At 54.5% G+C, this 14,285-nt stretch overlaps 1 protein-coding gene and 1 long non-coding RNA gene across 9 annotated transcripts in view; one reads left to right on the top strand and one right to left on the bottom strand.

Moving 5' to 3' along the window:
* The window catches only part of SPIRE2 (spire type actin nucleation factor 2), a 36,736-nt gene extending 24,188 nt beyond the window's left edge, over positions 1-12,548 (bottom strand). For 2 of the 7 annotated variants that reach the window (XM_042969362.1, XM_042969367.1), the window contains exon 1: positions 12,184-12,548. In XM_042969362.1, coding sequence (XP_042825296.1) covers positions 12,184-12,454 — 271 coding nt within the window. In that variant the 5' untranslated portion in view covers positions 12,455-12,548. Of the gene's footprint in view, positions 1-2,107; positions 2,329-4,381; positions 4,405-4,996; positions 5,185-12,183 lie in introns of those variants that run through there. The other 5 variants (XM_042969361.1, XM_042969365.1, XM_042969364.1 and 2 more) reach the window with 5 other exon arrangements.
* On the top strand, positions 2,445-5,687 carry LOC122234126. Of its 2 annotated transcripts, XR_006211872.1 has the most exons (3): positions 2,462-2,520; positions 3,504-3,677; positions 5,568-5,687. It is a non-coding gene; the product is annotated as an uncharacterized LOC122234126 (long non-coding RNA). The 2 variants fall into 2 exon arrangements; XR_006211873.1 differs by lacking the exon at positions 3,504-3,677 and having other exon boundaries at positions 2,445-2,520.
* Positions 12,549-14,285: the final 1,737 nt, after the last annotated feature.

Genomic DNA, 14,285 nt, shown 5'->3' with positions numbered 1-14,285 from the left:
CCCATCTTTGGGCCTGGATATCCAGGTGAGGGGCCAGAGAGTGACACACCCCCCCCGTCCACACCCCACATAGCAGTCTCACCCCAAAGTGACCACGCAGCGGGGAACAGGGTCCCCTTGGGGAAGCGTGCTTGGAGGCTGGAGGCAAGAGAGAATGAGTTAAGCCTCCTCCTTCGTAGGAAAGACCTCATGGTCTGAAACTCACAGTCCCCCGAATGTGCCCCCGAATCATAGCAGAGTCAGATGAGAAACCCAGGCTCAACAGAAACAACAGATTTTGCTCTGGAATCGCTAAGAGCTGAGCTGGGTAAGTCAGCATCTGGCCGCTACCTGCAGATTTAGGGATTTGCCCCCAGACTGTCAGCGCCTCCGTCAGAGAATCAGAGTCTCTGGGTTCAAGCCCAGGAGCTCAATTCAGCACTGTGTATTTTATTTTATTATTAAAACATGGCACTGAATTAACGTGTTTACAAATGCTCATCTGCTGTAATCCGTACACAAGCCAGGAGGTAGGTGGTTCTGTTACCCATTTCACAGATGAGGAAACCGAGGTCCAGAATGTCGAGCTCATTTCCCGGAAGTTGTCACAGCTAGTAAGTGGTGAGGCCAGGCCAAGGGGCCCCGGAATCTGCCCCAGCTGCTCCCCCACCCCCCACCCCACCCCCGGGTCCCTCAAGATGCCAGGCTGGATGAAACAGAGAAAACCCACCTACTTCTGCAACCTTCCTTGAATGAAGCATGCGGGTGGAATCTGTGCTAAGAGATGAACTCGAATTGCCTTAATTCTTTTTGGAATGAGGTAGGGTATGAAAAAAAAAAAAAACATACACCATGAAATTCTCTGCTAAGTGAACCTGCTAACTCCACAAATATTTTCAAAATGCCATTAAGAACTAGGAAGATTGCCAAAGATAGAGTTTGTGTTGAGCTGATCCAGTAAAATAATGGAAAACCATCCACTCCAACATCAAGAGAGTGGAAAGTGAGCAGCAAGTGGCAGACTGTGGCCTGCGTTTGAGAGTTCCATGAGTGTTTGTAGCTGTGATTGGATTGGGGCAATGGAAAGAAGACAACAGGCTCAGAACAGAGGCGCTCCCTGGAAGAGGCCAGGGCCCTGAGTCATCCTGAGGACCAAGAAGGGGAGGGGGGGCCAGCCAGCCCTTCAGTGCCCTTTGCAGACCGAGCACCATTCAGTCCTCTGGTCAATGGGAAGCCTTCTGGTTGGAATAATTTTAATGCCTGTGTCCCTGGTTTAAGCAGTCCATATGTTAACAAAAGTACACGTTTAGTAATCTAACTGTACTTCACGTTGGAAGGACTTGGGGAGTCTTTGGGTTTTGATGAGAAAGCTGTCCCCTCGGGAGGTTCAGGGCAGACACTGTGTCCAGCTCTTTGCCGCACAACTAACAAATGATTCATTACGGCTTCAATCCGCAACCACCACAGACAGGTTGGTGCCGTGACTCCCTCCTTACGGATGAGGAAACTGCGACTCAGGCAGATTGAGAAGATTACACAAAACCACACAGCTAAAAAATGACAGAGCGGGGACCCCTCCCAAGCACTGCCAGACCCCAAAGTGCACCCTCCTGAACCGCCCACCCAGAACACCCAAACATGACTTCATGGAGCTACAGTAACTTTGTCACCAGGTTGATCACGCAGCATTGTACAAACCACCTTTTCCTAATTTCAAAAACCGTCTTGGCGCGCCTGGGTGGCTCAGTCGGTTAAGCATCCGACTCCTGGTTTTGGCTCAGGTCCTGATCTCACAATTCGTGGGTTCGAGCCCCACATTGTGCTCTGCGCTGACAGCTCAGAGCCTGGAGCCTGCTTGGGATTCTGCTTGGGATTCTGTCTCCCTCTCTCTCTGCCCCTCCCACACACACTGTCTCTCTCTGAAAAATAATAAACATAAAAAAACCCACAACTGTCTTGGAGGGAAAGCAGTGAGACCCAGACAGAAGCAGGAGGCATCTAGGACTGAAGTGTTCTCCATGTCCATCAATGTCTCATTGAGGTAGGGCTGGACCCAGGACACATGGTCTCCATGGTGTTGCCCCCCCACTGGGTGCTTCTCCCTCCCTGCCAAGAAGAGCATCCTCACCAAGATGTACAGGAAAAGAAAAGCCGATGCGATTTCTTGTGTATAAAATGACGAATGAGGAGAAACCAAGACGCTCGGGAGTTTTCTTGGAAATGATCATGTGTCACAGTAGCATAGGATGAAAGATTATCTGGAGAAGTCTGTGAGGCCTTCGCAGGCTAGAGTTCCCAGAGGAAGTGTCCCCCCCGGAAGCGGTGAGTGGTAGGACAGGTGTCTGATAGCCTCACCCCTCTGTGCCTGAGTGGGGAGTATGGGAAGGAGTTCAGCCCAGATTCCCACCTGTGATTATGACATTGAGGGTCTTGCCTCTGACCTCATTTCCTTATCTACGGATGGAGGCGATACCTGCCCAAGCTAACCCACGGCGTCACCCAAAGGACAGGTGAGGCACACAGTGTCACCTCAAAGAACAGGTGAGGTAACGAACGGATGCAGACACTTCTGAGGGCGCAATAGCCTGTGAGGATGTGCACAGCATCACTGTGCTATGATGACCATGGGACCGCCAGGACCTCCCGGCCAGTTTCAGACCAAGGGCCTCCTGCCTGTGACTCTCTTTAGGCTTGAGGTCAGGACAGGGAGTGGCCATGGAGGAGACACCCTCTTCAGCCCCCCAGAAGGAGACCGCACGCGTGCGGGGGTCGGGGGGAGGCCAGCCAAAGCAGCAGCTACACTAGGCCTCCCAGGCTGGACACCCCCCCACACACACTGAGGTCCCTAATTATGGACAATGAATGCAGACTTCACAAAGGGCAGGGTCCAAGCTCAAGCCCAGGGGGCCCCTGCCTTTCCAGATCTCAGGCTGTTTCCTCGGTACCCCCGTGTGGCTAAACAGCACGGTGGGTAGACCAAGGCCCTTGCAGGGCCCACACTCAATGCCGGTGGAAAATGGTCACGATCCCAAGGAAGGCAGCCTGCAGCATCTCTTAAAACTTCAGCCCTGGGGCGCCTGTGTGATTCAGTCAGTTGAGCATCTGACTGTTGGTTTTGGCTCAGGTCGTGATCCCAGGGTCATGGGACTGAGTCCCGAGTTGGGCTCTGAGCTTAGTGTGGAACCTGCTTAAGGCCCTCTCTCTCTCCTTCTGCCCCCTCCCGCTCATGCGCTCTCTCCCTCTAAAGATAAGAAATAATAATTAGGGCCCCTGGGTGGCTCAGTCGGTGAAGCGTCTGACTTCAGCTCAGGTCATGATCTCACAGTTCATGGGTTCGATCCCCGCGTCGGGCTCTGTGCTGACGGCTCAGAGCCTGGAGCCTGCTTTGGATTCTGTGTCTCCCCCTCTCTCTGCCCCTCCCTCGCTTGCACTCTGTCTCTCTCAAAAACAAACATTAAAGTTTTTTAATAAACCAATAGATACATAAATAAATAAAACCACCACCCCTGCTTGTCTCGATTCAGCAGGTGTGCTCAGGTGCCATGACACCAGAGTCTATTCGCGTGGTGCCTCCCTAACAGCCAATCACCGGACGCGTGAATATCCCCAATCACCCTAACAGCCAATCACCGGACACGCGATATGATGTCGGCACAAGGGGGCACTGGACAGCCACCGACATGGAGGAGGTGTCCTCGGTAATGGGACAATCGGAGCCCCTACCGGGGGGGAAGAGTTGCGAAGGGGCGCTATTTGCCACACGCTGGCCAACACGTAAAAACACACCGGGCCTTCTCCTACTGTGAGAAGGCTGGCAGGAGACTCCCACCGCGCTGCCTTCACACTTTCTGAAATCGGAACGTGTGCTACGGCATTAAGAAATTAATTTCCGTGCACGTGACAGTGGCAAGAACACAGCACCCACCTCGCTCTCTCACAATCCAGGACGGGAGCTCGTGGTCCGGAGCAAGTCCCCGGCTCTCTCTGAGCCTCCTTGGAGTCCTCTTTCCAAACAGCTATCAGCTACCACACAGGGGATTATACAGATTAAACGAAAACGGGGCCTGCTGGCTCAGTCAGGGGAGCACTGGCCTCAGCGCTGAGAGTTCAAGCCCCATGTATGAAAACACACGTGGTATCTGGCACCTAGTATATGCTTCCATAAATGCTTGTCTCAATGTCAAATTTTAAAACTTAAATTAAGTAATGCCTCAGATCAAGCACTGATGTCTAGAAACGAGCTGGCAGCAACCAAAGCTAAGAGGAAAATGCCTGCTCAAGACTGGGAAGTTGTGTGTTTGCTCAGCAAGCAGAGAGCTCCGTGGGGCAACGGCGCCCGTGTCCCCCGGCCTCCGTTTCGCTTCCGCCCGTGCTCACCTCCACAGGCTCCGCTGACACCCACCTGCTTCTCCGCGAACTGACACCGCAGGGTGGGGTGTCCTCCCCCAGCAGCAAGGACCCAGGACCTACGTCACCCGAATCAATTCCAGGAAAGACCCGAGTCAGGGAAATGCGTGTGGGCCAGAGAACTCCCACAACGCAAGCGTAAGGATCAGTTAACCCTTGCATTTTCACACAGTCCTGGTGAGGGAACGGTCAGCGTTCCTCTGCTCCTGCAGAACTTCCCCACCCAGTGCCCGCCAGCGCGCCCTGGGGATAACGCCAGGAAGGCCCCACTCGTGGCCACAGCACACGGGCCGCAGCCTTGAAATGCAGTGCCTTCTGAGGCGTTCCTCCCCGCTCGCCTGAGGATGGCTTACTTGAACTCCCTGAGTGCTCTTCGGGGATCCCCTCCTGTAGTCCTCCCCGCTGCCCCACTGCGTAGCCCGGGAAGGGTGAGGAACTTGGCCAATGTCACCTGGCTGAGATCCAATCCACGGCTAGGCTGGCTCTGAAGCCGACACCCAGACCGTGTGTTGTCCCCCTCGCTCACTGACCATCCCGGTCACCTCAAGTGAAAGGAGTCTTGGCCCTGGGGGTGTCCCAACACAGGGTGTGGCCTGGGGAAACCACACACCGTCAACTGGGGGTCACAGAGTGGGTCCTGGAACCAGCAGCAGCAGCATCACGGGGAGCCTGCTGAAAACGCAGATCTTAGGGCCACCCCAGCCCCAGGCAGTATCGGGCTCATCAGGGTGGGACCTAGCAATCTGAGGGTCTGTCACATCCACCACTGGACTCAAGTGAGAACAGCCCCTGTGAAGCATTAGATGGAACATAATTCCAGAAGCCGCGTTCTGATGTCACTGATGATGGAATCCAGGTGACAGAACAGTGACCATTCTACCCATGTGACTTTCCCCTCCACGGTGGGCCAAATAATGGCCCCCAGCCTGCCCACATTCCAATCCCCGGGACCTGTGGACATGTTATGTTAAGTTGTAAGGGGACAGGGGTAGCATTTGGGAGTAAGGCTGCTAATCTGCTGACCTTAAGGCAAAGACATTACCCTGGACTTCTGGCTTCTCCGACTGTAACAGAATAAATTCGAGCTGTTTTGAGCAGTGAGCTTGTGTAACTCGTTTACAGCAGCCAAAGGAAACCCTTGTGCCCTGCTTGTAAACCGTTCTGTCTTCTCTCCTTTGCAGACCCAGATGCCCTCGACACCGAACAAGTGGGGTTTCCAGGCGGAGCTAAGACAGTGACAGGAGCCCCGGACTCCACGCATGCTGATTTGCCTAATTACTGGGCTGCCGTTTCCAGGCAAGTTTCCTCCTTGACTAGGTCCTTATTGGAGGTCAAACTCCCTCTGAGGAGTCAAACAGGATCAGAGCGAAACCCTGGCGCCTTCCTGCAGCTGATACTCACTGGCATATTTGTTCAAATGGCCACCTCCCAGGACCAGACCAACCAATACCACAATGCTTCCTTTGTGGGAGCCACTCACATACTTCCGGCCCCCACAGGTCACCCCCTCGTGCCCAATTGAGAAGATAGTTGATTCCATCACAGGGGACAGAGAACCCCTTCTTTGTGAAGACCTGGGTGGTGGGGGTTGCAGTGGGGGTGACCAGGGCCCTGAAGGGGGCAGAGACCCTGGGGCTGTGTCTCATGAGCCAATCTCGAGGTTGCACAGGGACCCCAAAGACACCTCGACAGCTTCAACCTCTCCTAAGAGCACAGGGCAGAGGCTGCAAACGGCCAGTTAGGTACTGGGCCAGCCAAAGCAGCCACACAGGCTTCTCTTGGTCATCTGTGACAGCCAGCCCCTGGCTCACAGATGTCTGGACAGAGAGCATGGCTTATTGGGGGACGCCTTCCTGTGAGGTAATCTCTGCTCAGAGGTGAGACTGAATCAGGAATGCGATCTACAAACACCTGGCTCACACAGTCACACCCAGGCAGGTGTCCTTCCCAGCGCTCACACCCTCCCCAGGTAGAGGCCAGGAAGGTCACAGGGCACATGGACGATGTTTTACGTCACCGAGAAATGCGCACGGGACCCTGACCAGGTGCACTCTACAGAGCCCCTTCCTCTTCCGAACGCTAGGACCCGAAATCCTGTGAAGGCACTCACGTGCGCCTGGAGGGCTGCTGGGCGAGGTACAAACAGAGACGGGAGACTCACTGCCACTCCTGTGGCACCCAGTGCTTTACCACACCAGGCACGTCCAAGGCTTCGCACAGCCCGTGAGGTGCAAAGAAGAGGAGTAACTCCCCGAGGCCAGGCCGCAGTCCTCACTCCCAGTCCTGCCCCCACCCCTCCCCACTGGGTGACTGGGTGCTTCGTGAACAAGTTTTCTCATCTGTGCAATGGGGATCAGAACAGCGTCAGGGGCGTAAACACGAGTGGGCCCAGCACATTCTTGCAAGAGCCTGAAAATGTCAGCCGCTGCCACCCTGGATTGTAAAGCAAAGTGCCCACCTGTCCCTGGGTGGCTGGGCTTCATCTCCACACCGCGCCTTGCCTGGGTGACCCTCACAAAGCATAACCAAGGCACAAAGAGTCCCCAAATGCCAAGGGTCCTGTGTGATAGCAAGGGCGGGCAGCACAGACAGCACTGGTGGGAGAAGGAGCAGGACCTGAGAGTTTCAGCCAGAAATATTCTGACTGTGAGGAGACTTGTGACAAGGGAAGCAGGATTTCATCTTTCCAACCAGCTCTCACTTCTGCCCAGCATATCAGGGGACAACATCACTGGACACTCATCCACCTTCATCTGTGCGAATGCCATTTAAAAAAAATACAGGCAACGAGGCGCCTGGGGGGCTCAGTCGGTTCAGCGTCCGACTTCGGCTCAGGTCATGATCTCACAGTTCATGGGTTCAGGCCCCGAGTCGGGTTCTGTGCTGACAGCTCGGAGCCTGCTTGGATCCTCGGTCACCGTCTCTCTGCCCCTCCCCTATTCACACACACATACACACACACTCTCTCTCTCTTTCTCAAAAATAAACATTAAAAATAATAAAAAATAATAAATAATAAAAAAAAATACAGGCAAGCTAAAGAGACGGTCCTCAGTCACTCAGGAGGCGACCTCCCAGTGAGGTCTATGGAGTCCAGCTTGGACACCTAAAGCCCACAGGACTAGGGGGCCTCCCAAACCAGCGGCCCAGAGCCAATCCTAGCGGCCACGGATCCCACCCTGTGGGAAAGGGAGAGGACGCACTGGGCCAGGAGACCGGAAGGAACATCCACAGCAGGGCCAGCAGCCCCCCGTACTCGTGCAGAGCACTGCAGAGACAACGAACGAGGGGGCATCTGTGTGTGTGTGTGTGTGTGTGTGTGTGTGTGTGTGTTGTGCCTGTGTGCACACACGCTTCCCGGGCCCAAGGCTCTGTACTGTCGTTCCCTCACTCGTCCTCACCCCTCCCCAGCATGTGCTACCAGCACACCAGTTTATGGAGGAGGGGGGCACTGGTGACGGTGAGATGCCAAACTCAGTTGCTGCTCTCGCTGCCAGGCCGAGGTGGAAAAGAGAATTCCAAGCCCAAGGCACCTGGGGGCCTCGGTCAGTTGAGTGTCTGACTCTTGATTTCAGCTGGGGTCTTGACCTCATTTTTGAGCCCCACATCAGGCTCTGTGCTGGCAGCGCAGAGCCCGCTCGGGATTCTTTCTCCCTCCCTCTCTGCCGCCCCCTCCCTGTTCACACTCTCTCTCTCTCACAAGAAATAAACATTTCTGAAAAAAAAGAATTCCAAGCCCCATAGAGCTCATGACACAGGACACCACCATCCAACGCACGACAGACTATCAATCGTTCCTGTGTTTGAACCTCAGGGCTGAAAATGAGATGAGTGGGAGGGCCCTGGGTCTGTGCAGTGGCGGCCACTCCGAGAGCCCTACCCTGGGGGCAGGTGCCAACACTATGGGGGCCATGGGGGCAGCTGGCCTCCAGGCAGAAGAGGAAGGAGCAAGAAGGGGCTGGAGAGGCAGATGGGGCCCGGTGGACAGGTCACGTGAGGCGCCCAAGCAGAAAAGTAGGGCCTGTGAAAAGTTTTAGTACCAAAACTGACAAGAAAAAAAAAATCAGAATAATAGGGCAGTGTGTACCTTAGCATCCACAGGAGGGGGAAGGTGGGAGGTGATGAGCTCACTCCCGTCTCAGACACACCTCTACCCACATTCATGTCCCACCTTTGCCTGCCCAAGAGAGTTATGGTGGTGGACAGCCCGGTGCCTGGAGAAGTGTTTCCCGAGCAGTGGTAGGCCAGAAAGGCAGACGGTCTTTCCATCGAGGTAACAGCCAAACACGGGGAAGGGAAGCAGTCATTCTCCTGGGGGGAAGTGCCCAGGACAGCATCAGGTGGACAAAAGCCACTAAAAGCATTCCAGGGTCACAGGATCACTGACCAAGCTGCACTTAGGGAATTAGCTGTGCCTCGGGGAATGGGTCCACACAGGCATTCACATCGATGCCTGACAGAGTTTCCTGCCTCAGTTAAAAAAAAAAAAAAAAAAAAAAAAGGAACCCTTTCCCCATCAAGAGGTTTTAATAATGGCCTCTTAAAAATAACTTCCCATGTGGGGCGCCTGGGTGGCTCAGTCAGTTAAGTGACCGACTGACTCTGTTTCGACTCAGGTCATGATCCCATGCTGACAACTGGGAGCCTGCTTAGGATTCTCCCTGCCCCTCCCCCCCCACCCGCTCACATGTGCTCTCTCTCTCTCAAAATGAATAAAATAAACTTAAAAAAAAAAAATAACTTCACGTGAACACATTTTCCCCACTTAAAAAAAAAAAGTACCCCAAGCAGTTATGAAGTCTTCAGACTAAAGGTTAGGATTTGTTTCCACTTCGCTGTTAGAGGCGAGATGTATGCTCATACATTAATCATTCCCCCAAATGTGGTTTATTTTTGCAGATTCCTTTAAAGTTACTTTAAACACTTACTTAAGGCTAGATTTACCAGAACTTTGTACCGAGGGACCAGGTGAGGTAACATTAAAAGATGCTGATTTTCCCGATTGCTTTTTACAGCAAGAAATAAACACATATCCTTCAGTGAATTCACCACTCAAGCGCCAGCGAAATGGTGCATTAGCCACCCTTGAGGGCAGTTGGTCTAAAGTTTCAGCTGATTCAAGAAAGCTCAACCAGACTGAAGAGAAAGTTCAGGGCAATCCACTCTCCCTTATCTTTACAGACCAGCACGTCATATCTCTTATCCACCTTTATGAGACACGTTTATGAGCGAAACCAAAGACTGCGTTGAATGGAAAATGGAACTGGGCTTCCTGATGTCCTGGGCTAGTAAGTCTCCACAGAGAGGCCAGGTGTGACCTGAAACCCCAGCCTGGATCTCTGGCCTGGTTGTGGGTGTAGAGGCAGCAGGAAGTAGGAGCTGACACATCCTGGGAACTGGAGGGAGCTTGGTGACTACCAACAACGTTAGCCATCAAGGTGCATTTTGGAGGACCAATGAGAAACATGGCTTGACTCTCTCCCAGTTCTCACACAGAGCTGTACTTCTCTGTGAGAGCTGCGCTCTCTAACCAGCTACCACTCTGTACCTCAGTTTTCCAATCTTTAAAATCAGAGGGTCAGACCAGGCAGGCCCCTATAGTCCTGTCCCGCTCTGTGGTGCCAGGAGCCACATCTTGGGTTATACTCTTTTTTTATTAATTCTTTTAATGTTTATTTAATTTTTTGAGAGAGAGAAAGAACGTGAGTGGGGGAGGGGCGGAGAGAGAGGGGGAAACAGAGGATCCAAAGACGGGCTCTGCACTGACAGCAGATATCCTGACGCAGGGCTCAAACCCATGAACCACGAACCATGAGATCATGACCTGAGCTGAAGGCAGAGGCTTAACTGCTTAACCGACTGAGCCACCCAGGCACCCCATATATTGTTATCTCCAGGGATGGAGAGGGACACAGGGAGGAATCTATAGCTTCAGGAGAAAAGCTCTTTGTGAATATGCAGAGTCTGGCCGCCCCCACCCCCCCAACCTCCGCGGGAGGGCGGGGATAAGGCCATCCAGCAAGGGCAAGCCTCTCAGGCCCACCTACGGAGACCTTGCATGCAAACATCAAGAGCTGGAGGCTGAATCCAAATCCTTCCTCTCTCTGTACAGTTTTGGGGAAGCCTGAGCCTCAGCTTAACTGGTAAAATGGGAATAAGACCATTTGAGTGTCTACTCACTGTTTTCACCTGTCAAATATCTTGGTGCTTTGTGTATGAAATACAGAAACTTGCAAATGTCTCATAGCAAAGGTGTAGAGGGAGGTAGGAGCGGGGCACAGGGCTGAGAAGGACCTTGGGAGAAATAGAGTGATGGTCGCAGGGCGGGTTCAACAGACCCTCCTGTGACCAGAGCAGCTATAGCTCCTGTGCAGCTTTGTGCTGGTCCTTTCGTGTCCTCCATGAGGACTCGTGCAAACCATAGTCTCAGGACTAGAGAGGGCCCAGCTCTCCTCCAGCACACATAGCGGGCCTTTGTGTTTCCTACACAGTATTAGCTTTTGGGTTAATATCACCCAACATTCTAGGGGTGCCTGGGTGGCTCAGTCACTTGAGCGTCTGACTTCGGCTCAGGTCATGGTCTCCACAGTTCATGGGTTCAAGCCCCACGTTGGGCTCTGTGCTCACAGCTTGGAGCCTGGAACCTGCTTTGGATTCTGTGTGTTTGTCTCTCTGTGTGCCCCTGCCCTGCTTGCGCTCTCTCTCTCAAAAATAAATAAACATTAAAAAAAATTTTTTTTTTAGTCACCATATGCTCTAGACCAGTAGTACAGTTCTCCAGGGAAGAAAATACATTATTTTTTTTCCTAAGAAAGAGGCTAAAAATCACTTAGATTCACTATTTTGAGTAGACTTCAAATATCTTTCAAGGGATTATTTGTTCTTGATGATTAAGAGCAGGAAAACCAAGCAGACTGTTCCCAAAATTTTACACACTCTTCTTGCTATTAAACCCAGGAAACTGGTAAATTCAGCAGATTCCAAAGAAGACACAGCTTCCTCCTTAGACCTTCATCTCCACGAAAAAAAGCTCCAAGAAGACATTCATTCGTTCCTTTCCAGCGTAAGGCATCTGCAGTCACCCATGCAACAAGGGTTCCACACCAGGAATCACTGGATGAAAAAGACTGAGGGCTACAGACCCCAAAGCAGAAGGAACCAGCGCCAGGTGGGGAGAGGCGGGGGTAGGAGAGGCAGAATTGGGTCTATGGAAGGTACTCAACCATCAAAAGCCAAAATCCTTCTCCTGTGAGTTAAATAAGCGAACCGCAGGCTGCCCACCGGCAACCAGAGGATGGTCGGCGAAGGGTTCTAGGAAAGGGAGGGGGTATCCCAACACCAGCTGAGAGAGAGAAGGATGGGGAGAAGCCGTCCAGCAAAGGAAGGGTGTGGAAGGGTGCGAAAGGGGGCTCCTGCAGGGGTTCAGGACTCGGAGGGTGTGGAAGGGGGCGCCGGCTCCAGAAAGGGAGGGTGCAGAGAGGGGGCTCCACGAGAGGGAGGGTGGGGACGGAGAGGGCTCGCACCCAGCAGAGGACGAGAAAGGACAGGAGAGGAGAGGTGAGAGGAGGAGAGAGGAGATGGGGGGAGAGGGGAGAAGGGGGGAGAGGAGGGGGGGAGGGGTGAGAGGGGGAGGAGAGGAGAAGATACGAGGGGAGAGGAGGAGAGGAGAGGGCCGAGGAGAGGGGAGGGTCGCAGCCCATCCCCCCACACCCCGCGCGCGCGCTCCCCGGCCCCCACCCCGCCCCCCGGCGCGTCCTGCGCGCCCGGCCACACCCCCGCGCGCCCGCCGGCCCTCACCCGCGGCCCCTGGCTCCCGCCGCGCGCTGACCGAGCCGTCCCGGCGCAGGAGGATGTCGGCCGTGTCCCGGATGCGCCGCCCGCCGCCCGGCGCGCCCCGCAGCCCGCGGCAGCCCTGGAAGCACACGGCCCACGCCTGCTCTTCGTTGATGGGCTGTTCGTATGCCTTCAGCACCTCCTCCAGGGACAGCTCCCACGGCTCCGGCCGCCCCGCGCCCCCGGCCCGCTCCCCCGCGGCCGCGTCGCCGCTGGAGCTGCCGGCCCGGGCCATGGCCGCCCCATTATCGCCTCCTGCGCGCCCAGCCGGTTTCCATAACAGCCGCGCCGGGGCGGCCGACGCACCCGCCGAGCGCGGGGGGCGGGTCCCGCGCTGCCGGCCGCTGCTTTGTCATCCTCGGGCGGCCCCGCCCCGCGCAGCGGCCGCAGGTGAGGGCGGGGCCGGCGCGGGAGCGAGGGGGGAGGGGGAGCCGGGCCCGGTGGCGGGGGGGGGGGGTGGGGGGGTGGGGGGGCGCGCAGGGCTCAGAGGGGAGGGGCGAGGTGTGGCGGGTGGTGAGGGAAGCTGGGAAGGCTGCGCTCCCGGCCCTGGGGGACCGGGCCGGCCAGGCGGAGTGGGGGAGGTGCGGGGTGGCTGGGCGCGCAGAGCCGGGGCCGGAGGGAGGCGCGCTCCCCAGGCTCTCTGACGCTTGTGTAAGGAGGCACCCCGTCCAAGACACTGCAGTGATTGGGGGCCTCGGGCACTATTGATGCTGGAATGCGGGAGACAGTGAAGAGGCATGTGAACCCCCACCCCCACGCCGCACAAACACACATCCGACTTTGGTTCGGAGGAGCAAATGCCTGCAGTGGCCTCTGTGGGGGCCGGCTGGCAAGGTGACCTCAAGAGGTCACTTACTACAGAGCGATGTGAGCCAGGGAGACCCTGCGCTATGAAGTATTCGATGAAGGACCCTTTGTAGCAGGAGACCCAAGTCTGGATTAATTGCTCGAGTGTCTCCCTGAAAAATAAACAGAGGCGGAGCTCTCACTTGAAAGTTATCTGTGCCTGCATTCCAAGCCAGCTCACTCACGGGAGGGGCGGCACCCAGGCACACAAGTAACTTTACTCACGCAAATCCCGAGACCTCCTGAGCCATAGTTGTAACTGGGTCAGGATAGCAGGGCCCAAATGCAATTGGAAAATAGTTGGCCTTAAGGCGACTGGTCCCAAACCTGGATCCCTGGGAAGAGGGGATCGCCACAGCAAGGTGGCAATTAACACTTTGGGGAAAGGGGATGGGCACTTGGTGAGGGGTGTAGGCTGCCCCCTGGGGCCCTAATGTCACATCATCCCATCTGGATGTATAATTTTCGAACAGAAAGGAATTTGATAAAGATGAATTGTGCCAAAAGTTTTTACATTCAACAGCTGGGCAACTTTCAGTTCACCAAGCTTACACAGCCAAAAATAACAGCATTGGTGCTTTGTAGAAGGAAAAGTAGAGACATGGAGTGCAGGAATAGCCTATCTCCTGAATAAATTGTGCAAAGAACCTAGGACTCAGGTTAATCTTCCTGTCTGGCCTTTGCTCCTTACCCCCCACCCCACCAACCATGGGTACAATAGGGTGAGCGAGAAATTTCACGGCTACTTTAGGACAGCAGTAGCAAGAAACCTTCAGGGAAGAGTCTTAATTCACAAGCAGTAGCTTCTGCACAGTGGTTTAGGAAAGTTCCTGCCTCAAGTCACACAGTGCCAGGTGTATGTGATCTGGAAACTCCTCTCCCAACACAGTGGGCCCAAACAAGGAGTGGTTTTTGCTTTCAGATTCCAGGGAAATAAAGACTTCCATTCACAACATCTCTGGTCGTGTAGCTCTCACCACCAACTCTTCAGAAACCAGGGCCGTTGCTCCCACCACAGCTTGGCTGACCCCTCCCCTTCCGGGAGCCAGGGGCACCCTCAGGAGGGGCACCCTTAGGTGCAGTGAGTGGACAGAGCGGAAGGTGATAATCACTTTGATTGGAAGCCAGTTAGGCTGTAGCAAGACGTTCCTTCCCCCTTCTTCAAAGGGTCTCAGATTTCCTTAATTGACCACATGGTTTTAGGATCTCATTTGATGAGC

The sequence above is a fragment of the Panthera tigris genome, chromosome E2 (assembly GCF_018350195.1).
Source record: "Panthera tigris isolate Pti1 chromosome E2, P.tigris_Pti1_mat1.1, whole genome shotgun sequence".
NCBI lineage: Eukaryota > Metazoa > Chordata > Mammalia > Carnivora > Felidae > Panthera > Panthera tigris.
Note: the sequence above shows the minus strand (reverse complement) of the source record. Positions and strands in the feature narration are given on the sequence as shown.